At 52.6% G+C, this 23503-nt stretch overlaps 1 protein-coding gene across 1 annotated transcript; it reads left to right on the forward strand.

Moving 5' to 3' along the window:
• Window positions 1-1237: 1237 nt before the first annotated feature.
• On the forward strand, window positions 1238-22850 carry HS3ST6 (heparan sulfate-glucosamine 3-sulfotransferase 6). The gene is made up of 2 exons (XM_052679776.1): window positions 1238-1605; window positions 22082-22850. The coding sequence occupies exons 1-2, from the start codon at window positions 1238-1240 to the stop codon at window positions 22698-22700; spliced, it is 987 nt and encodes a 328-aa protein (XP_052535736.1). The 3' UTR covers window positions 22701-22850.
• Window positions 22851-23503: the final 653 nt, after the last annotated feature.

The following is a 23503-nucleotide window of genomic DNA, read 5'->3' on the forward strand; positions in this document are numbered from 1 at the left end:
TGGGCAGCTCTGTTACCATTCAACACTGCCCGGCCATTTGGCAGCTGTGCCACCGTGCAGTTGTGCCACTGTGCAGCAGTGCTGCCATCTCACCAGGTATCTTTGTTATCATGCAACACTGCCATTGTGCCACCATGCAGCCATGCAAATGTGCCATCAATAAAGCGTCCATTCAGGTGTCTGTGCCACTGTGCAGCTTGTCACCTGTGTCACTGCACAGCTGTGTCACCACGCAGAAGCATCAGTGCTGCGGTATTTGCACAGCTCTGCACCCTTTGCACTCAAGCCATCATTTCCCCCTCCCCCCCCCCCCAAATCTCTTGGAAGACTCAGCAAATCCAATTATAAAAAGAGCTAATTATATTAATAGGTTAATTAAGACACTGCTGATTTCAGATAGGGCTGGAAGGAAGCCTCAGCGTTTCGAGGCGCGTGGAGAGGAGGATTCACAGAGCTTCCCCATGGAGCCCTCAGGACGAGGGGACACGGCCCCAAGAGCAGCCCCAGGCTTTGTGCCATCCCTGTTGCAGCACCGGGTAGGATTTATCCAGCCCCTCTGATGCAGACAGGTGCTGTGCTGCTTTGGGATAGGGGTTTGCTTGGCTCTTGCTGGGTCCCCCCACACCGATCATTGTGCACACTCGTTTGGAGGTGCAGCGCTCGAACTGCCGCTTTGGGGCGGTGTATTTCGCAGGGCGCAGGGAAATCCCACCTCAAACAAGAAATACACACACACGAGCCACGTTTCTACACACCGTTAGCCCGCGCAACCTAATTAGCTCTGCCGGCTGCTAATTGCATGCCACGGGACGTGCCGGTTATTTAGGGCTGGACCGCCCCTCCGCCTCCTCCACCTCTCCGGCTGCTGCGCGGCTTCAAACGTTCGAAATGATAAAAAGGAGAAAAAAATAGAATAGCAACCGATGAACCGACGCCTCCCCCGGCTTTCCCCCTCCCCCCGCCCGAGGGTGCTGACCCTTGCCCCGGGGTGCCGCGGAGCCGCCCCAAGAGTGAGCCCCGTCCCCGGGCGGGTTCGCCCCACTCGTGCCCGCCCCCCTCCGCCCGCGAGTGGGAGCGAGGGCGGCGCGCAGGGAGGGCCGGGCCGGGCCGGGGGGGCGCGGGGAGGGGTCGGGCCGGGGGTGCGGAGCGGAGCGGGGTTCGGCGGCGGGGCCGGGGCCGGGCGGGATGCGCTGCCCGGCGGGGCGGCGGCGGGGGGCTGCGCGGGGAGCGGCCCCCGATGGGATGTAGCGGGCGGCTGCTGGGACCCGTCGGGGGACGGCGCGCCTCGCTACTCCTCACCATGATCCTCTTCTTCACCTACTTCTTCTATTGCCTGCCCGGGCCCTGCGAGCCGCTGCCGCCCGCCTTGCTGCTGCCGCCGCCCGCTGCGCTCCCCGACGGCGCGGCTCCGACGGCAGCGGGCGACGCGGGCCCGGCGTTGGGCGGCGGCAGCCGGCGCTTCCCGCAAGCCATCATCGTGGGCGTGAAGAAGGGCGGGACGCGGGCGCTGCTGGAGTTCCTGCGGGTGCACCCCGGGGTGCGCGCGGTGGGCGCTGAGCCGCATTTCTTCGACAGGTGCTACGAGAAGGGGCTGCGCTGGTACAGGTAACGCCGAGAAGCGCCCGGTCGCGATTCCGTTGCTCGCCGTGCCGGGGGTTCCCCGTACCCAAGCGCGGAGCCACGGGGGGTGCGCGGGATGCGGGGCACAGCGACCGTCGGGAACAGCGGTGCTCCCCGGTGCGGTGGCGGCGTCTCCAAGCCCCGCACGGCGCGGCGGGGCCGGGCGCTGCGCTGCAGTCCCTTTCCGATTCCCTCTAGTCCCGGTGTCCCCGCGGGCAGGTGGCAGAGGGTGGGGAGACCGGGAACAGATACTGTTTTGTCAATTGCTCAGGTTTTGCAATTGTAATCTTTAACATTTGGTTCTCAGCCGCACCGAGATTTCCCCCTCCCAACTTCCTTAAGGGAATACCTTATCAGGGTGTATATATTGGGGGATATATTTTTCTCAGTGTCTCATGCGAATAACGGCAGCACAGACCTCAAAAAAGCTGGAGAATCCTGCTTTTTTTTTTTCTTTTTTTTTTTTCCCTGGGCCTTGGAAAGGAGAACTGGCAGAGTGAGGGGAAGAGCGAAGGAGCATCGCTCATGTTTACTGTATGTTGTGTCAGAGGGCAGAGTTGTACTTACTGAAAGGAGTCGCTCAGTTCTGAGGGTTTCAATGGATTGGAGTTTTTTGAGTGATAAAGCGATCGGAAGAGCAGCTACCGTGCATGTGTTGTCCATTAGCAGCCCAAGTCGTGGCCAACTGCGCCGTGGCCGGGCCAAACCCGTGCGCTGAGCCCCTCGAAGGCAGCAAGAATCCACTCCGGTGTTTTGAAGGGAGTCCAAACTCACAGATTTATAAAGCGCTGCAGCGTTGGCTCAAACCATCTGCAATTAATAAAAGGAGCGGCTCGCCCTGTCCGTCCTTCCCGTTTTGGGCTCCCCAAAGCTCACAGGAGTGCTTTTTCTTAACGTTTCTTGATGTGCTGGAGGAGGTGGCAGCTCAGCGACTTTAGCCAAAATCGTAACCTGTGAAAATCAGCGTGTTTAACGGAAAGTGTGATGTTTAGTGGGAATTTTACCCGCAGAGTTTCAGCTCTGTGAGACCACATCTGGACTGTAAAGTTCTTGCCTTAACGCACCTTCAAACGCAGTGAGTAGCGCTTATTTTGATGGCGGCATTAATATCGCTGTGATTTATCGGCTCCCCCCGCAGCTCCATACGAATCTCTGCGGTGCTCTAGAAATGATAACGACCGTAACGAATCCTTTGGGGGCCGGGGTTGTGAGGTAGAGCTCTCTTGGCAGAATGGGAGCTTAATGACTGCGAGTGTGCAATTAAAGCAGGGGAAGATGGAGCGCTCTCGTATTGCCGGTGAGGCGGCCGTGGGATGGACAGCCAGGAGAGCAGTGTGACTGCATCGCAGTTTCGGGCTGCAGCGGTCCTTGCTTGCAAAGAGCCCAACCTGATGTGCGTGTGGTTCTGTGTATGGCTATGGGCAGTTGGGATAAATGGAGCAGGGAAGCGTGCAGCGCGCTGGGAAGAAGTTGCATCCTTCCAATCGGGGGCGAGGGGGAAATGAGATGTTTTGCTTTAACTCTGCACGCGTGTTTGCAATCGCATCACAACCATTTCTCGTAGTTCGCTCTTCTCCCCACCTCTCTTGTTTGGTCTTCTTCAAGATTTTGTTCTGATGAGGGTGTTTTGTTTTTTTTTCCTCCTGAGAGCCAGACAGAGCTCAGTGCTGAAAGCCGGGGTGTGTTTGGGTGGAGGAAAATAGGAGTTGGACAGCAGCTCAGGTTTTTCCGATGAATATCTCAAAGTGGTGTAAACATTTCTGGAATATTTGAATGTGCTGGGAAACCAAAATTACACCAAGTGCTTCTCATGCCAAGAGATTTGGCCTGGAGGCACCTGTGGGTCCTTGCTTGTCTCAACTCAATGCAAGGAGAGAAGAAAAGGGGGGAGGGGGGGGAACCCTCACAAATATCACTACAGATTGTTTTTCTTTTGCAGTTCAATCCCGTAGGGATTTTGCTGCTCTGTAAGGAGTATCTTCAGTGAGCACTGAGTGGTTCAATAATGGCGGCTGCTGATTTAAGCCATTTACTCTTACTGGAACATTTTATTTCAATGTGAAGTAGCTCAACGTTCCTTTAAAATATTTCCTTAAGCAGTTCTTTTTTCTCTTACGAAGAAAACTTTTGGTAAAAGCAATGCACGTCTGGTGGAATTCCTGGAGTTGCTGTAGGTTTCGCTAATTATGGAAGGTTAAACACCTTCTCCAGGCTGCAGCATAAATTACCTAATGGATAATCCAAGCATGACGTGAAATTGTATCCCAAAGCAAAACACATTTTAATTTTTTTGGCGCTCTGTGCTGCTGTTAGGGTGGGTGAACTCCAATGGAAAGGGAAAGGATGGCAGTGTCTGCTCCTCTGCCGGCTCCATGCAGCCCTTGTCTGTCCTTCTGCTGAGTGGGAATGTGGGTGAAGGCAGATGGAAGGATGGGATCTGAGATGTTTCCTGGTGATATTTAGAAATTCTTTCCCCTCTGCAGAATGGGCCTTAGGGAGCTCTCCCTGTGCTGCAGCTCATGCGGTGTTCCCTCGTCTTTGTCCAGCAAAACTTTGTGTCGGCAGCAGCTCTGTCAGCTGCTTTGCTCTGTGGTGTGTTTCCGTGCATGATGTGTGATCTGAGCCTTTCTTCCTGTCCCCTCTTGCTGCTTTTTTGCAATATGAAGGAGTTGTACAGCTGGAGAGCTGAGCCCAGCGTGTCTGAGAGCACAACCACGGGCACTGTGCTGTGAGAAACCGCTGCGGGTGGTGGATTCTGTAGGAATTGCAAATAATTCCTTATTTCCTCCTGGTTTGGGGCAGAAGTAATGAATCCACCCATGTGTGAGTGCTGCCAACAGTCAGCAAGCACTCAGCCCCACATGAGCAGCAATCGTTGGTGCTGCAGAGCATCCCGGAGCCCAAACTCTGGGGCTGAGCTGCACGGTTCGGTGCCGTTCTGCCTCTTGCTGGGCTGTGGGTCTGCACACTGTGGGGGGAGAGGCCTCTCCATGTGCTTTGCTTGCACTGCTGGGTGTGTGTTGAAGGGCTGCGTGCATTAGGAGTGCGCGTGTGTGCACCCACGGGCCGTGCTTTGCCTCTTGAATCTGATAATGGCATTTGGGATTTCTGAAGGCAGACTTCATCTCGGGACCTCACAGCTTTCGGGCAGCAGCGAAGGGATGTGGCTCCAGCACTGCTGCTTTGACTTCTGCTGCGAGTGCTTCTGGCAGCTGAAGAGTGGAACTCAGGAGATGTTTTGAGGGGGTGTTTGTGCACGTTATGCTATAGAGTGCCTCAATCCATCTGTACAATCACAAGCACCTCTTTGGCACCGTGCTGAGAGCCTATCTGGACTGTGCCATTCCTAGATGCCTTTTAGAAGCCCATGGGTAGTGGGGAACAAGGGGAACCTCGCCAGGAGTTGGGTAGCAATGCACAGAGTGGTTTGGGGATGTTATTTCTACTCCGTGACAGGGCCAATCTGCCCTGTGTAGGGCTGCATTTCCATGCTCAGAGCTGCCCTTGTTTGCCTCTGTGCATCTCAGCTCTCCTTGGGTTCGCTGCTCTGATTCAGTGATTTCTCATTTCCGTTTGTAGCTTTCATTACCAGCACAGAGCCTTTCTGCATCACCTTCCCCTGTGTGTATAAAAATACAGAGGGAAAACACAGGAAAACCGAGGCAATGGTGGTCGCTTTCTAATGGCATTTAGAATGTTTTATTGTATAGGTGCTACTTTAAATGTGATAGTAGACAGAAAAATGTGTCTGCGTGCACTGGGGCTCGATGTCCCTTTTGTGCATTAGAGCTGGGGCTGAAACACTGCCCCAGCAGCTGTGCTCAGAGAATGTGTGTGCACTCCTTGTGATACACGCAGAGCTGGGGCTGCTGCAAACTGCTTTCACGTGGGATTAAAAATAGTTTTTCTGGCTGCGAGGAGGAATTAACATTTGAAAACACTTAGAGCTGCTGGGAAGCAGCATTCTGCCCAGGATCTGCCCTGTGTTGGCCACTCTATCCCTGTCCCCGCTCCCCCCAGTACTCCTAGGTGCTGCTCTGACCCTTTGCAGATCCCTGTGCTGCGGCTGCCACATCCCCGTGGTGCTGCACAGATCAGGTCTGAGGGAATGTTGGAGCTGTGCTGGTGTTGGCTGTGGTGTTCAGATGGAGGCTGTGAGCTGTGGAGCAGAACGAGCCCCGCTCCTCCTAACGGAGGAATTCTTTCAGTGTCGCTGTCTCTGCTCAGTAAATGGTGGTGTTATCTGTCTGCTGTGCAGCGGGGTGTGCAGAAGTAACAGGAGTTTCTAAAGGATTTTAAGTATGCTGCTGTCCCAGACTGCTGCAATAAATACATGGTGCACCTAGAAAGCCTGGAGCTGCTTTAAAAAGGAGTATGAATCGATACAATTGAAAATGCTCTCTTCACGCCCTTCTTGTGCTCCCTGGTTCCGCTTTTGCAGCCTCAGGGGTTGGGAATTCAGGCGTAGGAGCATCGAGTCACAGAACCATTCAGGCTGGAAAAGCCCTTTCATATCCCCACTCCGTCTGACTGTGCCCACCGACCACATCCCTCAGTGCCACATCTCTGTGGTTCTCAAACTCCTCCAGGGATAGTGACCCCACCACCTCCATGGGCAGCAGTTCCAGAAACCAGCAGCTCTTTCAGAGAAGAAATCGTTCCTGATATTCAACCTGAACCTCCCCTGGCACTGATAAAGGCAATGAATGGGAACAGGTGTCTGGATGCTGAATAGCAGAGTTCAGCATCGAGTACCTTGTGTTGTGCTGCACCGAGACCAGCTCAGCACCACGGGTGTTTCTTAAAGGCATTCTGTCCTTTTTTGGGGTTATTTTATTTTCAGATGCAGACAGTAGCAGGAGATGGAAAAGGCCAATGGGTTCAGGGTGCTTTCATGCAAGGAGAGACCATTACTTAGAGGTGTTCAAAGCTTATTTATAAAGCAGTAATTACCATCTCCAGAGATGGAAGTGGGCAGCTCGCATGGGGTGGAGGAGGGAGTTACAATGGTTAATTGGCAAATATGCTTAAAAGCTTCTTCCTGACCTTTTAAAAAACTTTTCAGTGACACCGGCTCCGGTTGAGATTGAAAACCTGCCTAATGAAAGGCCAGCTCTAATACCAGGACTTAGCTCCAAATGGCTTTTCAAAGGGCTTTGGAAATCTGCCTGCTTACAAAGCTGCTGCGGATGCTGCTGCTCCCGATCCCACAGCGAGGGCTGGGTGGGACAGCGGGGCTCAGTGCCATGGATGGGAGCCGGGGCAGCCAGCCTACAGCAGAGGTTGGAACCAGAAGGGCTTTAAAGTCCCTTCCAACCTAACCGTGCTGCAATGGTCCTATGAACAGTTGCTCACATTTTGCCCAGGACCATCCTCATAAAAAAAAAAAAGAAAAGAAAAAAAAAATGCAGCTGATTTAATTTGGCCTCTTTCTCCCTCCTGGTGGAGACAGCTCGCAGATCACAGGGCTCTAAGTGTCTTCAGAATTATTCATGCATCTTTTAAGTGAGTCGATCTTGATCTGAAGAGTTGTTTGAAATGCAAATGGTGAATATTGCAGTCAATCAGGGCCACTGCTGTCACTGGGGCACAGGCAGCGTGCCCAGTGTGAGCGTGCACACAGGCTGTGCGTGTCTGAGCCCGCAGAGCGCCGTTTGCACAGTAATGGCTGTGCAAGAAATCTGGGCTCTGCCACCTGTGAGATGCTACAGAGCCACAGAGCACATTCATTGCTGCTCCAGCATGTGTGGGTGCTACAAATTGCCCAAAGCAGCAAAGCACCACATGCTCTGACCAACACCGTCTGTGCTTGAAATGCAGAGCAAAATATTTGCAGTTGGTTTCTTGTGAGCAATTGCACGAAACTCTTGCTGCTGGGCTCATCGTGGAGGGATTTTGCCCATCACATCATGCTCTGCACGAAGCATCGTGGCCCAGGAATGGCCCAACAGGGAGCAAACTGTGCTGCTCCCATAGCACTGTGGCATGAGGGATGCTGGCTCTCAGAAGGGCTGTAAGTTTTAACACACACATTGATTACAAGCAGCAGAGAATTACATTAATACAGTCACTTGTCAGTGAGGTCTTACTGGTAATCTCTGCTCATTAGGCTGGGGAGCATAGGGACGTGACCTTGCTGGGCGTCCTTGCTGGGGAAGGACTGAATGCTCTGCCATTGATTTATAGCTCAACCCCTGAGCAGCACGTGGCTGTGTGCCTGCACTGACACCACTGTACACTTAGGGCTGCACAGGAGAGTTTGTGTTGGAGAATTTGGGATCTTGTACCCTTTGGGCTGTTCCAGCTGGTGAGCTGGCAGCTGCCATCAGCAGGCACTGCACAGGAGGCAGTGGGCACTGATGGATGGGAGCACACAGGGAATGTGATGAGTCCTGTCCCCAGGGCTGGAGCTTGGCTCTGCCTTCTGCCTGTGTGTGTGGTGCTGGGGCAGCATACTTCCCAGCTGCTCCAGAGCTGCTGGCCTCTCACAGCCCAGGCCTGGGGGAGCAGGACCCACTGCTGTTGGTACAGGTCCAATGCAGCCTCTAAAGCAAACTGCAGCCCAGTGAGGTGGTGGCTGGCTGGAAGTTGGGGCAGTCCCTTTTCCTTGCTATAACTGAGAGCAGTGCTGCTGCCGTGGTGCCAGGTGCCTCTTCTTGCTACTTTGTGCATGATGTGAAAAGGCTGAAATGCATCTCCCATGCATCCCACTGTGCTGCACTGCAGCAGACTGGGGTCAGGAGCACACCCCTTTCTGCTGACATTTGTTGATAGCTGCCAAGGCCCCAGCAGTGCAGCTGGGTGCTATCAGTGCCACCCCTCAAGTGACAGCTCTGTGGGGCTGCTGCATGATTGGCAGCAATTGGGAGTGGTCATTCTTCACCAAGAGCATAGGCTGCTTTTATATTGCAGAAAGTCATGTTCCTAAGCCACGAGGAAAAATGTCAAGGGGCCGCTGCCAAGTATTTGGAGCTCGGAATTGAGGTTTTGTTGAGGGAAGGGATTGTCTGTCTCTATGAAAGCCTGTTTGGGGCAGAAAGGGGGCTGGATGTCCCCCCTGTGGTGTCACAGCCCTAGCATGACAACCTGCACCCGCTGGAAAAGGGGACGTGCATGGTGCAGAGCAGCCAGCACCATGGGCTGGGCGGGTGTTCTGCATCCAGCTGAGCTCAGCTGGGGTCTGCGGATGGGGTTCAGCCTTGTTTTATTGGGGGGCTGTATGGAGAGAGGTTTGTGAAGCAGCACTTTGCATCAGCGGGATTTTGGAAGCTCGGATCTGGTTGTGCGTGCTGTATGTTGGATGGAGGACCGTGAGAGGTGGCTTTGTTGGGGTTGCCCTGTTCCCGTCGGCCCAGTTTTGAGGCAGAAAGAGAAAGACAGCTTTGTTGGGCCTGATCCTATCTGTACTAAGCATTAATATTCCTCTGCTTCAAACTGTGAGAGCCTGATGTATTCATGGACTGAACCAGGGTGGAGGTGCACACTCGCACAGTCTCTCCTTTTCTTTGGGGTTTGGGGAGGACCTTAAGGCTGAGGCTCTCACGTGCTGTGTTCCCTGAAGCGCTGTGAGGAACGGAGCAGAACAACTTTAAAGACCAAGGAAAACTGTTGCCACTTCAAAACCAGCCTGGGAATTGATGCCAGGACTCCAACAGACCGATGCTCCTTTATTCTCCTGTTAATTAATTCCTTTGCCTCCAGTGAATTTCCATCTTTTATTTCTGCGGCAATCAAAGGGCTGCGCGCATTGCGGCTCACATTAGGAACAGACCCATCCGACCTTTTTTCATCTCCCCATATCAGTTACGTGTCTCTTCCTCATGCTGCCACAATGCATCTGAAGCACATATGCCAGGAGATGGCTCGGAGGAGAGGTGGGGCACGCACAGCCCGTGGCTGGAGCTGGCTCCCAGCAGCTCCGTGTGGCAGTGGAGGGTCCAGATAAGCTCGCTTACATGCACGAATGAGCAATTGCGTGGTCACCTGAGAAGTGCCTGATGATTTATGGTGTTATTAAAAGGTGATGGGAAGTGGAGAAAAGAAGTGCAACATCTGCATGGAAACCCCCGGCACTGACCCTCACACCCCAGATACCAACATATTAAATATCCCAACAGGCGTTTAAGCCTGCAGATGGCTTTGACAGAGATCCCTGCACATCTGGTAACACTTGGCCTGATACCCAAGGCACTGGACAGTGTGTAATTAAACGTAATTCACTCCTGGCCCTGCTGGGGACTTGAGGAGTGCAGTTCCTGCTGAAGGGAGGCTGTAGAGGAGCCTCGTGGAAGGGGAATGTGCAGCCAGGGTGGTGTGGGGTGTCCTCTGAGGATGTGCTGGTGGGGGGCACTGAGCCCATAACAGGGGGTGGGGTTGGGGTGTGGGGGTCCCTTCTAACCCAATTGTTGAATGGCAGTGACTGAGGCTCCCAGCAGCCTGCGTGGATCTGCTGCACTGGGCAGGCTGCTGGGTCTGCTATTGCCCTCCAAAGACTGTGGAGGAGCAGGGCTGTACTCCTGGCTCTGGTGGTGGGAGCCTGTGCTGCTGGGCATCCTGGCTTTGGCACAAGTGTGCTGGGGTCACCTGAAAAAGGACAATGTGGGAGGATTTTTCCCACACCTTGGTCCTATACTTTCCCACTGGGAGATCTGTGCTCCCAGACCCAGCAGTACTGCTGATGTCAGGATGATGCTGCTTTCCATCAATGGGGTTCCCAACTCAAAATGGTGCCTCAGCCCACCACAGCTGCCTTGTTTTGCACGAACACCGATTTTTAGGTAGAAATGGGAGAAATCCATTAGGGGAAGTGGCTGAAATGGGCACGTTCACTTGTTGGGAGCCCGTGCTGTATGGAACTCGCCAAGCTGCAAAGGGGCAGAGCGGAGGATGCATGTGTTTGCAGAGAGCAGGGGAGAGCTGGCGGCTGCGGGGATAAAAGCAACACATGTCTGATTGAATAAATGGAGAAATGCAGGCCAGATGGCTGGGAATGAGAAGAACCATTTAATAATTTCTGAACTCCTCGCTCTCTGGAGCAAGATTACGGGCACTTGCGATCTTTTCCTCTCGGCTCAATTTGCCTCCTGTGTTGGCTGCATTACTTCTGGCTTCACGTAGAGCTCTTCATATTGCTTGTGACCTTCAGAGAAGCAGGACTCTAGGGTTTCCCTTCCAACTCTTAAGGATTCTATGATTCTAACACCATGAGGTGCCGTAATAAGATGGGTAATGCTGAGCATGCAGCACTGAGCCCAGGCGCAGAGACGAGGAGCTGTGCAGGGATGGAAGCAGTGCTGGGGACGGGAGGGGACCCAACACATCCCCACAAGGTATTCCTCCTCGTGGTGCTGAGCTCACTTTGTACCAGAAGAACTTATTTCAGCCCCTGGAACAGCACTGTGCTGCTTCCACTGCAGGTGGGAAAAATTGGATTCTTTGGGGGTTCTGTGTTAAATATAATAACAATAAAGTCATAACATCCCAGGAGAATAAAGGCATGCAGGAGTAAAACCACCATTCCAAAAAACTGGAAACACCAAGTGTTGAAAAATAACGCGGTATTTGGGATCGCTTCTTTACCTCACACGATGGGAGGGAGAAAAACAAATTGCGTGTAAACTCTGCTTCAATGAGAAGGAACAAATTTGAGTTCATTCTTTTCCTCCTAGCGCAGCTCCATTCAGCATTTTGAAGTCAGGGGATTTGGGGATCTGGAGGGAGCGGCGCTGCTTTTTGGTGCTGTGTACAAACGGGCTGTGGGGCTTCGGAAGCTGTTTCTGATTAGTATCTTTTCTTTTGACAACTTTTTTTTTTTTCTTCTTGAAAAGAAAGGAAAGGGGTTTTTGTAACACGGTTGGACTGGAGATGGGGGAAAATCTGTTTAAAATATGCAGGGACCTGAAAGAAAATCTTGAGTGAATAATAAGTTTAACTGACCTTAAAATATCCCATTGCCATGAGGGATTTGAGAGTAACACTTCAAATGGATTTTTGATGAGGGCTCTCCGGGCTGTGGGGAATTGAGCGTTTTACCCAACGCCTTCTCCTATCTGAATTTTCATGCTGACTGGGAAAAGCCACGCTGAAATGCCTAAAGAAGGTTTTGTCTTGTTTTGTTTTCCTTCAGAGCTACTGACACACAGGGAAAAGCCATTCGCTGTAAGCTGACTCTTTGGATTTTCATTTCTTTTACCCAGTGCTAACTTCAGGACGGGTTCTGCCAGGACCTTGCTATGCCCTGGGGACATCACAGGACCAAGCATCTCCTCGTGCTGGTCACCCAACCCCAGTTCTGTGCATGGGGCTGCTGCCTCAGTCCTCCAGCAGCATCATCCTTCTCATATCTCTCTGCCCATTCCTCTCTCCCTGCAACCTGGTGGGGTTTTCGTTCCACATGGCCTTGGTTCTACGCAGCCCCAGGCTCTGCATCCCACACAGACGAAGGGATGGAGCTGTTTGTGTTGCCACAGGCTCCCACCCACCACCACCAAGGTATGGCAGTGCCTGGCTCAGGGGTTGGTACCGAGGCCAGCCCTGTGGAATATCTTTATTGATGATCTGGATGAGAGGATTGGGTGCACCCTCAGTAAGTGTGCAGATGACACCAAATTGGGGGGAAGTGTTGATCTGCCTGAGGGTAGGGAGGCCCTATGGATGGATCTGGATAGGATCAGTGGGTTGAGGCCAATGAAATGAGTTTCAACAAAGCCAAGTGTCAGGTCTTGTGCTTTGGTCACAATTACCCCGTGCATTGCTACAGGCATGGAGCAGAATGCCTGAGAGCTGTGTGGAGGTAAAGGCTGAAGGCTGTCTTGGGTGTGCATGATGGCACATCATAACGTGGGAGCAAAGAATGCAGGCTTGGGATTCCTGCTGCACTGGAAGCTTCTCCCCAAAGCCTTCTGGGTTGGGAAGAAATGCCTTTCTTTATGCTGTGCCTAGGGGTGAGGTGGTCCTGCTCCATCCCTGCTTGTCATGGAGATGTGCAAACTTCCTGGGTCTGATCCTTGTCCTCCATTCAATCTGGCTGGAATGGGGCGGTGGGATCAGAGGATTCTGGGGGAAACCCAGCAGACAGACGGGCGGGCAGGCAGACAGACCGTGTGATTGCTTAAGCCACATTTCCTTAGGAAGCCGGGCTAAAAATAATAAAAATCCAGTCCTTTCCCACAAACAGCTCTCGTAGCCACAAACTGATGCTTTTCCAGTGCAGAAATGCTTTGTATGAGAATTCCCAGTGGTTCCCAGTGACGGGAGGACGTGGGGCTGCTGCTCTGGGGCTGACAGATACCCCAGATCTCAGCCTGGGGGCAGCCCCTGGGGCTGCAGGTGGTCCAGGCTTGGGGGGGGCAGTGCTGGATAACCCTTCCTATGTCCGATCAAAATCATTACGGTCCCTTTAGAGTGAGAGAAACAGCTTTTGGCATGCTCTGCCCACGTCCTGCTGCTCGATGGGGGATTTCCTGCAGCTGGGGAGCAGCTGGGGTTGAGCGCCAGGTGAGAAGGTGTCCTCTGCAGCCACCCCAGATTGATTCTGTGAGGGTCTCTGAGGCTTCTCCATGGAGGAAGTGATTGTAAGTGCACAGGGGAGATTGTTGAGATCAACCCCACAGATGCTGGGCAGGTTGCTCTTGCTACAGAGTGCAATGGGGTGCTGTGGGTACGGGGGCACAGAGCCATCCCCGCATCACTGCTGCACTCAGGGGTGAAACTTGCCTGTGCTCTGTGCCAGGAAATGGGGCTTTTTCTGATAGTAAAAAAAGAGCTAAATTTGTTTCCCATCTTCCCCCAGGCTGTAATACAAATTTGACACAGATGGGGAATTTTTTTTTTTATTTTTTTTTTTTGTGGAAAATCAGATACATTTTCCATCTCAACAAGAGCTTTTCCGTGGCAGCGTGACAGCATGCTGCCTGAGAACAGCCCCGAGCTGCCCGTGCTGGAGTTTTGTCGCTAACAGAGGCAGGGAGGGATGCAGCTCCCAGAGCCTGAACTGTTGTGAGCCCAGCACAGGTGTTATGGGCTTTGCAGAGCTGGGGTCCGGCTGTGTGCAGGGAAAATGACTATTTGGGGAGGGGCTAGCTCTAATCTTCCCTTGTTGCACGCCAAAAACAGGGCCAGAAGCTCCAGCTTGCAGCACTGATGCCCTTGTAATAAATGCAGAGGATGCAGCTGACGGTGATTGACTGCTTGAGGTGTTGACGTTGCTGGGGCATGCAGGCATGGGGCTGCTGTCCTCTGCATTCCTGTTCCTATACATCCCTGTCCCCCCACAGATCCCAGTCCCCAAACATCCATGTTCCTCACATCCCTGTCCCTGCAGAAGAGATGAGGTCTGATGGCAGATGGTGTCAGGGCACGCGGTCCCACATGAGGGTATGCTCACTGACAAGGTGGGGCTGCAGATGGGTTGAGAAGATGGATTTGGGTGCAGTGTCAATGAGCATCACCTTCCGAAATGCCTTTGTGACTCTAGCCAAGAGAGCTCGAAGCTGTCATGGGGAAATGTTGTGATGGATCCCAAAGGCTCTGCTGCAGCTCTCAGGTCTGGCTGCAGTCCATGGGTGAGGACTGATGGATGCTTTCTTAGGTAGAAAGGAGACAGTTCTGGATGCATTTCAGAAGGGCTCGTGGTTAGCTTGAACTTGTAGCTTTGACCAGTGCTCGTCTTGTTTTGTCTTTCTTTTTTTTTTTTTTTTTTTTGGTCTTTTTTTTCTTTTTGCCATCCTCACTCCACCCTCTGTGTTATAAATTCAATAAAGGCAGCTTTGTCCCTTAGCCAAATCTGACAGGTTTTCTGCACTAGATTAGCTATCCCGCCTCTGGACCCCACTCATGTTTCACAGAGTGGTTTCACTCTGAGGAAGAGAACATCCGACCGCACTGCCTCGCTGCTCCCTGATAAGGGGGATGCAGATAAGGGTGGATACAGATAGAGGGGATGCAGATAGCAGGGGTGGATAACAGGGGCAGATAACAGAGGTACAGTGGCTGTTTCTGTGCCTATCAGACCACAGGGTCACATAGTCAGTCTGAAGTGCGTTCACTGCATTCTAACATCGACTCAGTGATTTCAGAGAACCACTGAGCGGTTTGAGTTGGAAGGGAAGTTGAGTTGGATGGCCTCTGAAGGCCATCAGGTCCCACTCTCTGCACTGAGCAGGGACACCCACAGCTCCATCAGTGCTCAGAGCCCTGTCCAGACTGACCGTGTGTGTGTGCAGGGATGGGACACCTCCATCTCTCTGGGCACCCTGTGCCATTCCTCATTGCCCCTTGACTAAACTTCTATTCATCCTTCTCAGTGCCCACCTGAGGCTACAGGGTGCTGGGCAGCCCCATGCTGACATCAAATAAACGTGAAGGCAAAGTACATTGACTCACAGCTCTGGGGACTTGTCCCAGTGCCTCGTCAGCATCTGTGGATCAAAGCAAGCAGCTGGCAGCACAGCGGCCGCTTGAAGGTCTCTCTCTGGCACACACGTGAATTTCTCCTTTCTTCCTCCCCCCTGCACTCCCATACCTGTGGCAGTACTGGGACCAGGTCCTTGCACTGCTGTGGGATGGATTTTGAAGGTTTTGCCCTTCCATCAGCTCAGTGAGGCTCAGTGCGTGCTTTCTTTCACCTGCTCAGGATCCCTGTTTTGGCAGAAATTCCCCTTTCTGTTGAAGATTTCCTGGCAGGAGCTGGAGCATTAGCAAGCTTCATGTGGGAGACAGGAGCCTTGCAACCTTAAGGTTGAGATAAACAAGATTTAGAGTTTATTTACTTCCTGTGCTCTTCTGAGACTATGTAAGAAGCCAAGAAGTGTCTGCTCAGTGCTGCAAGAGGGCGTTTAGTTAAAAATACTATAGATGTATTTTTTTTATTTGCAGTCGTAGATGTCAGGCGTTCTTGGTGGCCACAAAAGATGAGATGCGTGGTTTGGGGAGAGCTCTGTTAAGCAGCTGATTCCGCTGAAAGGTGCAGCAATCTGCTGGATTGCCCTCTGCTGTGGTGGCAGCAAGATTTACTGCTATGCAAAGATTACCAGCCCTGCCGCAAGCAGCAGATTTCTTCCTTTTCTGCTATCCAAGGAAGGAAGCTTTTCATTCAACTCCTGCTGCTTGTGCCCAGAAGTGGTGCTTCCCCACTTGGGTCAACTCTTAGAACTCTGAAGGGAAAAGAATAATGCAGGCAGTGCCCTGTTTTACCCCATCTCTTCCCACAAGGCTGATCTCAGCCTGATGTGAGCTTGCATGCAGCCGCTCTTGGCGCTGGTGCTGAGCACCCAACAGCATTGGTGCTGCATTGAGCTCGGTGCTGGGACAACACCATGCAAGATGGGGGACAGCCCACACCTGAGCTCTGTGCTCCCTGTCCCTGGCAGGAAACTGAGTGAAAGCATCATTTTGTGCCGTTAGTGAGTTTGCATATCCTTCAGTCGTGCCCCAAACTGGGGCGCGTGGAAGGGTTTGGTTTTGTTATATTTCATTCCCCTGCAAGGGAGGAGAGCTGCCGCGGGGCTGGGCAGCTAACCCCTTTAATTGTGTGCAATGAAGGCTGACAGCGGCGAGGCTCAGCCTTTAAAAGGGGTACTGAACCTTTAATTCCTGAATAAATCATCTCCAGTCTGTTGCTCCTTCATCTGCAAGCTGTTTGGGCGCGGGGACGTATTCACTGCGGGAAGGGTCATTTGGAGATCAGAGCCCTCGGCTGACCCGTGTGGCAGGCAGGACACCTGCTGCAGGCCGTCCCTGTGCCCCAGGCTGGGAATCAAAGGGGCACTGGGGAGCAGCAGCTGAGCAGGGCTCTAATTGCTGTGCTTCGTCACAGAGGGATGGCAAAGCTGCGTCCTGCCCAGACTGCTCAGACCCTGCTTGGCACCACTGCTACCTGCCTGCTCCTTCTGGGTTTTTTTGAGGATTTGTGGTACCGTTTCTTTTCTCAGCTGTAAATCCAGGCTCAGCTGCTTTTATGCCAATGGCTGATCAAAGGGCATCTTTGCTCACTGCAGGTGGAACGCTGCGCTTCTCCAGTTGTGGTGTTTACGTTGACACTGCCCAAGGTGGCTCATCAATGTCCCCACGTGGCATCATCTGTTGGAATTGTTTCCACTCTTTACTCTGCAGTGCTCATCCATTACATTACCCTTGGGTGGGCACTGGAGGTAGCAGTTGTTGCCATGGGCTTTGGGGTACTGTACTTCTGCATCCCTGGGTGATGGTCTCTAAGATGACAAAGGCCCCAGGTGTGGCTTTGTGCTTGGCCGGGAGCCCTGCGCTGCCAACCAGGACCTTCCCACACCTGGTGGAAGCAGAGGGGTGGTGTGACCCCACCTGGCTTGCAAATGGAAATGGGTGCATAAAGCTGAGCCCCAACAGCACCACAAGATCTTGAAGTTCCAGTCTCATTCCCCTATACCAGGCCTCTCTGTGCATGTGTGCAGACAAGTGTGTGTGTGCAAGCCAGTGTGTGTGTTCCAGGGCACGCATGCAGCACCCCTGCACTGATCAGCCTCTTTCTCCAGCACTGGAGAAAGAGTATCTGCTTTCTGCTCTCCATAACGGTATGCGTTGGGTGGATTCATCAGTAACCCTTTGGCCTTAATGACCCCACTGGAATAACCGGGGAAGGACACCACAATCAGTCACATACCTTCAGGGCCGTGAGCTGCCCATAACTGAGATCTCTGGCCATAAACACAAGCATGGACTTGAAGCAAATGATGCAGAGGATGCAGCTGTGCCATGGTGATGGGGGAGCATCCCTTTTCTCTGCTAACCATCAGGATTTGGGGCACACAGAGGGCTGGGTGGCTCTGTACACAATAAGGACTTTGGTTCCCAAAATGGTTTTCCAAATGGCATGGTTCTTATCGGGGATGAATAACTGGGTGTCAGATGACACGTAAAAGCAGCCAGTTCATTAGAAATGCTAATGCTGTCTCCAGCTTCTCCCCTTTCCATCACTCCACATCCCCTAGAATATGATGCTCAATAGGTTGGGAAGCCAAACCCAACATTCCCCAGCTCCTGGCCCTGCACTGAGCCCCTCCTGGTGCACAGGCTGGGTTGAAGCCCCAGAAGAGACTCCATCCCAGGGCTGGGAGAGGTCTGGAGGCACTGAGGATGCTGGGGGCTGCTCCCTGCAGCTGGGAGTGGGGCAAACCTCCAGGCTGCTTCATGTATCAAACAGTAATTACGTGCAAAGGGCGTGGGGGTGCAAAGGAGCATTAATAAATTATCTCCCTTGTTGTTAATTGACATGGCTTTGGTCGCTGAGCTGAGGGCTTGGCTCCCCTTCCAGGCGCATCCTGGCCTCATTACCACCTCCATTACCATATTCAGGTTTCCCTGCTTAAAGCCAATTAGCTCATGGCCGGGCCTGATTGGGAAGCTGCGGCCTCATTTGCACATTTTTGAATCAGTGAAAGAATCAAAAAATAATGGAGCAGGCAGGGAGGGAAAGCGCCGCAGGGCTCAGTGTGCACTGAGGGCGACGAGGGGCGAAGGGGATGGCGTGGGGATGGCACGGTAATGAGCAGCCAAAGAGACCATGGCCTTAATTTGCTCCCGGGCGGTTTGCTGGGGTTCAACAGATGCTCCAGGGGGAGGTGATGGAGGGGCCTGGGCTTGTGGTTTTCTGCTTGTGTCCCCCACCCCACTTTGGAGACAGAGTGGCTGTCTCCATCCATGCCGTTAGCCGTGGTGCGCTCAGGGATGCACTGTTGGGTCCGTATCCAGTGTCCCATCCCCTCGCTGCCTTCTGGCCCCATTCCCTAGCAGAGGTGCTGCTATCTTCGCTATCTGAAAGTTTTCCTCTCCGGTTCCAGTTTAACAACTTCATAGCTGCTGCTGCTGCCACAAAGGCCTCCTTGTCCCCGCCGGGTGAGATAAGCCTTGGTGCGATTCATATGTAGATCCGGGTGGTACCGGAGAGGAGAAATCTGCGGAGATCTGCCCCAAGCCCTCTCCCGTCTCTGGTTCCAAACTGTTTTACATCTGCACAAAAAGGTCCCGGCCCCCATTGAGCCTTGGGGCTGTCACTGTGCCATCAGGGAGATCCGGTGTCACCGTGCCGGACGCAGCTCCATGCCCACGCTGGGATGGAATGTGACACCATTCTGCGGGTCCTGCTGGGTTAGTCCCAAAATCACCGTTCCCCTTGATGGCTGACTGTCTTGAAAGCGTCGTTGGTGCAGCATCAAGCTGCCAGCCGTGTCAGCTCCAGCAGAAATCCCTGTGCCTTTCACTTGTTTCTGTCACTGCCTTATGTCAGCGGTCATTTTTTAATAATTCTTAATAATTTTTTAATAATTTTAACAATAATGAAGGGGTTGTTTTTTCCCCTTTTCCAGGTGTGCTTTTACCTCTTTTCCTTTTCTAGTGCTGGTGACAACACAGAACCCAGTCCAACTGCTCCCATCACCAGCACTGTGCATTATGGGGTCTGGGACCGTTGTGAGTGTGCCTGGCACAGGCTGGGCCTTGGGAGGACGCTGCCAGCATCGCCCGTGGGAGCTCTGGGCTGGAGCCTCCCTTATCGCCGTGCAGGCACATCCGTTATGTTACACTCAGCCCATCCCTGGGATGGATTCTCCTCCGTCTCCAGCAAACCAATCGCAGAGCCCAGCAATCCTGAACCAATTAACCCCACTTTTTGAAGTCTGCTTTGATTACCTGCCCGCTCTGGCTGTTAATCTGTGTTTAAAGCAGCTTTCTGCGTTTTTATCAGGGTTGTAATTCATTGCGCCTCGCTACCTCAACAGAGGAGATCATTAATCATTGTAAGGGCCCCTGGGAGCACAGCCTTAATCTGCCATTTCCCATTGCCTATAGGAGGGTGGGCCTGGAGGTGTCGGGCAGCACTCGGTGTACAGATCCAAGGGCACAGTTCTGAGAGGAGACCCTCAGTGGCTGATCATCCACGTGGTGCAGTGGGAGCTGCCTTGGGGGGAGATGCTCACAGCTCCACGTGTTGAACATCTCCATGTAGGAAACCCCATTGCCCACGCCATGGATACGTGGCACCTGGGGAGATGGTCAGTGGGGGTGAGTTGGGATTGGGCTTGGTGACCTTAGCCATCTTTTCCATGGGGCACACAGAGTAATGATTCTGTGATTCTATGACGTGTACCTGTGGGCAGTGCTTGGCATACTCGATGTGTTCTCTTAGTAAAAATTAACTGTATATGCAATTAAAGTTTCCAGTGCTTTTTCTAAGGTGGAGCATAACAGGTCCATTGATTTCTGATTTAAGTCAGGTCTGTAGGTGGAGGGGGGTTATCAATAATTAACTGGAGTAATTTAGGGAGAAGTCTTAGGGAGCTAATGGAAATGCAGAGTAACACAGTTTTCTTGCAAGGAGTGGGAATCTGTGGGACAGAGCTGAGTGGAAGGTGTGCTGCTGCCTTAACATGGACTTTAAATTTTACTTTAATTACATTTTTTGTTAAGCATAGAAGAGAGTGGCTGGCTCTAATTATAGCTGGGACTGCTCCTGCATGCATGCAACCATGGATGGCAGGGTGTGTGTGGGCTCTGGCAGTGCTGGCTGTCAATCACCCAGATAGGGGATAAAGCAGCTTTTGGAAGATACTTCCATGCAAGCTTGGCTTGGGGCATCCAGAATGGCATCGTTCCTCATGGTCACCATGTCAGGGCAAAGGGGACCCTGCTGCCCATCCTTTTTCAGTGTACTTGGTACCTCAGAGCTCTGGACAGGGCTGTATATTTTTTCCTAGAAATAGCCCTAATCTTTGGGTTACAGGAGCGGCATGTGTGGGCACTGAAAATCTGGTGGTTTTAAATGATTTAGTGATTTTTTTTCTCAAAAACTTGCCTTCCTTTGACTTTTCTGTGGTCATCCAGGTGAAAGCTCGGCAGAACTTCAGCTTGGGTCAAAACAACACCAGTTTGTAGAGAACAGACCAAGAGAAGCAGAATTTCGGCTTCATGTTGGCTCTCCAGGAGCTTGGATGATGTCATCCCAAATGTTGCACAATGAACATTTTGTTGTACGTTGAGGACAGGGTCTGATTTAGGTCCCACATGCGCCGTGAGGCATCTGAGGGAAGTGCTGGGAGCAGTGCTGCATTCCCAGAGGGGAGGACTGGCCTGTGTGGGCTCAGGGGCGCACAAGGGATGGGATGGGCAGGAGCTGTGCTGGAGGTGTCTGTCCCCATCATCCCTCAGCTTGCTGAGAAGTGGCATTGTGGGGTTGGCTTTGGGATGTGTTTAGGGTTACAACTACAGGAGATGTGACAACCTGCTGCCAGGAGCCCCTCCATCCAGCTGTGCCAGCTGTGCCTGCCCCTGCTGATGGGGCTGGGGATAAGAAGTGGCTCTGTGAGTGCCGTCACTGTCCAAACAAAGCCAACAAAATACAGCCACAAGTGGCTTTGCCTCTCATTTGGGGGAGGGAGTAATGTGGGGCCCAGCGTTGCTCACAAATGCTTTTAATAAAGTGTTCTTTCCTGCGTCCAGAGGAAAAAAACCCCAAACCTCAAGCCTTTTCCCATTACATAAGGAACAGATGCTGCTGGGCAGAGCCCTGGTGTGCTGACAGCGTGGTCAGGACTGAGCCATTGGCATCCGCAGGGCAGTGCTGGCCCCAGTGTGCCCACAGGACATCATCCATTACTCCTGGCTATGGTTGGTATTCAGGACTGGGTAGCTCAGTGTCAGGAGGTGTATGTGGGTGTATGTGGGCATTCCGGAGGCATGCCAGCACCCACACAGTGCACACCATGTTGGTTTCCATCTATAAAATAGTGCACACCTGCAGGGTTTGTACTCTTCTAGGAATGATGCTGGGTGGGAGCAATGACTGTGATCATGTATCTGTATGTGTAGGTGGACACACAGTTCTTGTTTCAGAAGAACCTACTGGAGTGATTCAGTCATTGCCCACAGTACTAAGTCAGTCTCTGGAAGCGTCCCATCCCACCCCATCCCTTCCCATCCCATCCTCCTTCTTCATCAAGATGGCCAGAAGGGACACGCTCAGCCCCAAGTGGAAGGAGACATGGAGGAGTTGAGAAGGCACCCATACTGCTGTAGGGGCACCATGCCCCAGTCCCTTCCCAGTCCAGCCCCAGCTCTCTCAGCCCGAAGGGTGACATGCCTGGGTAATTTCTCCAGTAATTAATGCCTCATTAAAGTGCACAGAGGAACAATCTCCCCAGTGAGTTTTACACAACATAATGCCTGGGTCCTGAGAGGTTTCCTGCCCTTTTTTTTTTTTTTAAAGGAACTGTCTTTTTCTGGCCTTAACTGCTTGCTCTCTGGAGGCAGAGGAGGTTGAACCTGATCGGCACCTGCATTGTGGTTGGGTCAGGTTTGAGGGGAAAGTTAACTGTCTCTATGACCAGGGCTGGGAACTGGGGCTGCTCCAGGCTCTGAGAAGGTGAGGTGGGAACTGATGGAGTGCAGTAGGGTCCCATCCACCAGCCCTGACCGTGTTGCCTTCTCTCCCCAGGAGCTTGATGCCACGGACACTAGAGGGGCAGATCACAATGGAGAAGACCCCCAGCTACTTTGTCACCAAGGAGGCTCCGCGGCGCATCTACAACATGTCACGGGACACCAAGCTGATCGTGGTGGTGCGCAACCCCGTCACCCGCGCCATCTCGGACTACACGCAGACGCTTTCCAAAAACCCCACCATCCCCAGCTTCCAAGACTTGGCCTTCAAAAACATCAGCACGGGACTGATCGACACGAGCTGGAGCGCAGTCAGGATCGGGATCTACGCCAAGCACCTGGACAACTGGCTGCAGTACTTCCCCCTCTCCAAATTCCTCTTTGTCAGCGGAGAGAGGCTGGTCAGTGACCCGGCTGGGGAGATGGGCCGCGTCCAGGACTTCCTGGGTCTCAAGAGGGTGGTGACGGACAAACATTTCTATTTCAACCAGACAAAGGGCTTTCCCTGCCTGAAGAAGCCGGAGGGCAGCAGCAAGCCCCGCTGCCTTGGCAAGTCCAAGGGGCGGCCGCACCCCAAGATCGAGGGGCAGGTGGTGCAGCGCCTGCAGGAGTTCTACAGACCCTTCAACATGAAGTTTTACCAGATGACGGGACAGGACTTTGGCTGGGACTGAACGGGGCCACCGGCAGCCTCCTCCCTCTGTTCTAATTTATATCGGACCTTTTCCGGCGAGAAATGGACCCTTCCGGAGTAGAGAGAAATATTTAAGAAGTAAAACCACAGATGACCCCTCCTTCCCCTTCCTCCCCTGACCAGATTAAATATTCTTCCATATAAATCTTGCTGATCTGTATTAACCGTGGCCGTGCTGGTGACAAGTGCATGGGTGTGATTGCGTGCTACCCTACGTGAGCGCTGGGAGCCAGCCTGGCCCTGTGATGCCCACGCTGGGTCTGTATTTGGGGCAGGCCTTGGCTGCAGTTGGCCAGGCAGCAAAACCCAGAGCACGGAGCGTTTTGTGCAGGCTGGGAATTGTCTGAAGGAATTTCCTCATTGAGAAAAACGATTGATGGTGGTGGTTTGGAATAAGTGCCGGATCTGGGGACAAGGAGAGGGAGCTGCGTATCACATACCTTCCTTTGAGTAACCCAGATGATGAAGCAGGGCATTTCTCACCCTTAAGATAGAAAACTTCCCCAAATTCACCCATGCAGAGCAAACAAAAGCTCCAATCTCTGACCTTTGGGTTCAGTCATCTCAATAGATCCTCACATCTGCAGTCATAGAGAGCCATCACGGGAGGCTGCAGAAATTAGTTTAATCTGAATTAACTACTCTTCCCTTAATTAAAGATGGGGAAACATTTAATTAACCTTTAATATCTTACTAGTGACTTGCATTTGTCTTTTTAATGAGCTAATTATGTGTTTTCAAGGGCCCTGGGGCATCACATTGCTTGCAAATATGCTTTGGCTG

Source organism: Tympanuchus pallidicinctus, unplaced genomic scaffold, assembly GCF_026119805.1.
Source record: "Tympanuchus pallidicinctus isolate F22 unplaced genomic scaffold, pur_lepc_1.0 scaffold18, whole genome shotgun sequence".
In the NCBI taxonomy this organism is placed as follows: Eukaryota; Metazoa; Chordata; class Aves; order Galliformes; family Phasianidae; genus Tympanuchus; species Tympanuchus pallidicinctus.

Bases quoted from the DNA above. Each gene is read 5' to 3' on its own strand.
- HS3ST6 (XM_052679776.1), top strand. From the start codon at position 1,238: ATGGGATGTAGCGGGCGGCTGCTGGGACCCGTCGGGGGACGGCGCGCC. The intron at 1,606-22,081 runs GTAACGCCGAGA...TTCTCTCCCCAG, and splicing joins AAGGGGCTGCGCTGGTACAG to GAGCTTGATGCCACGGACAC.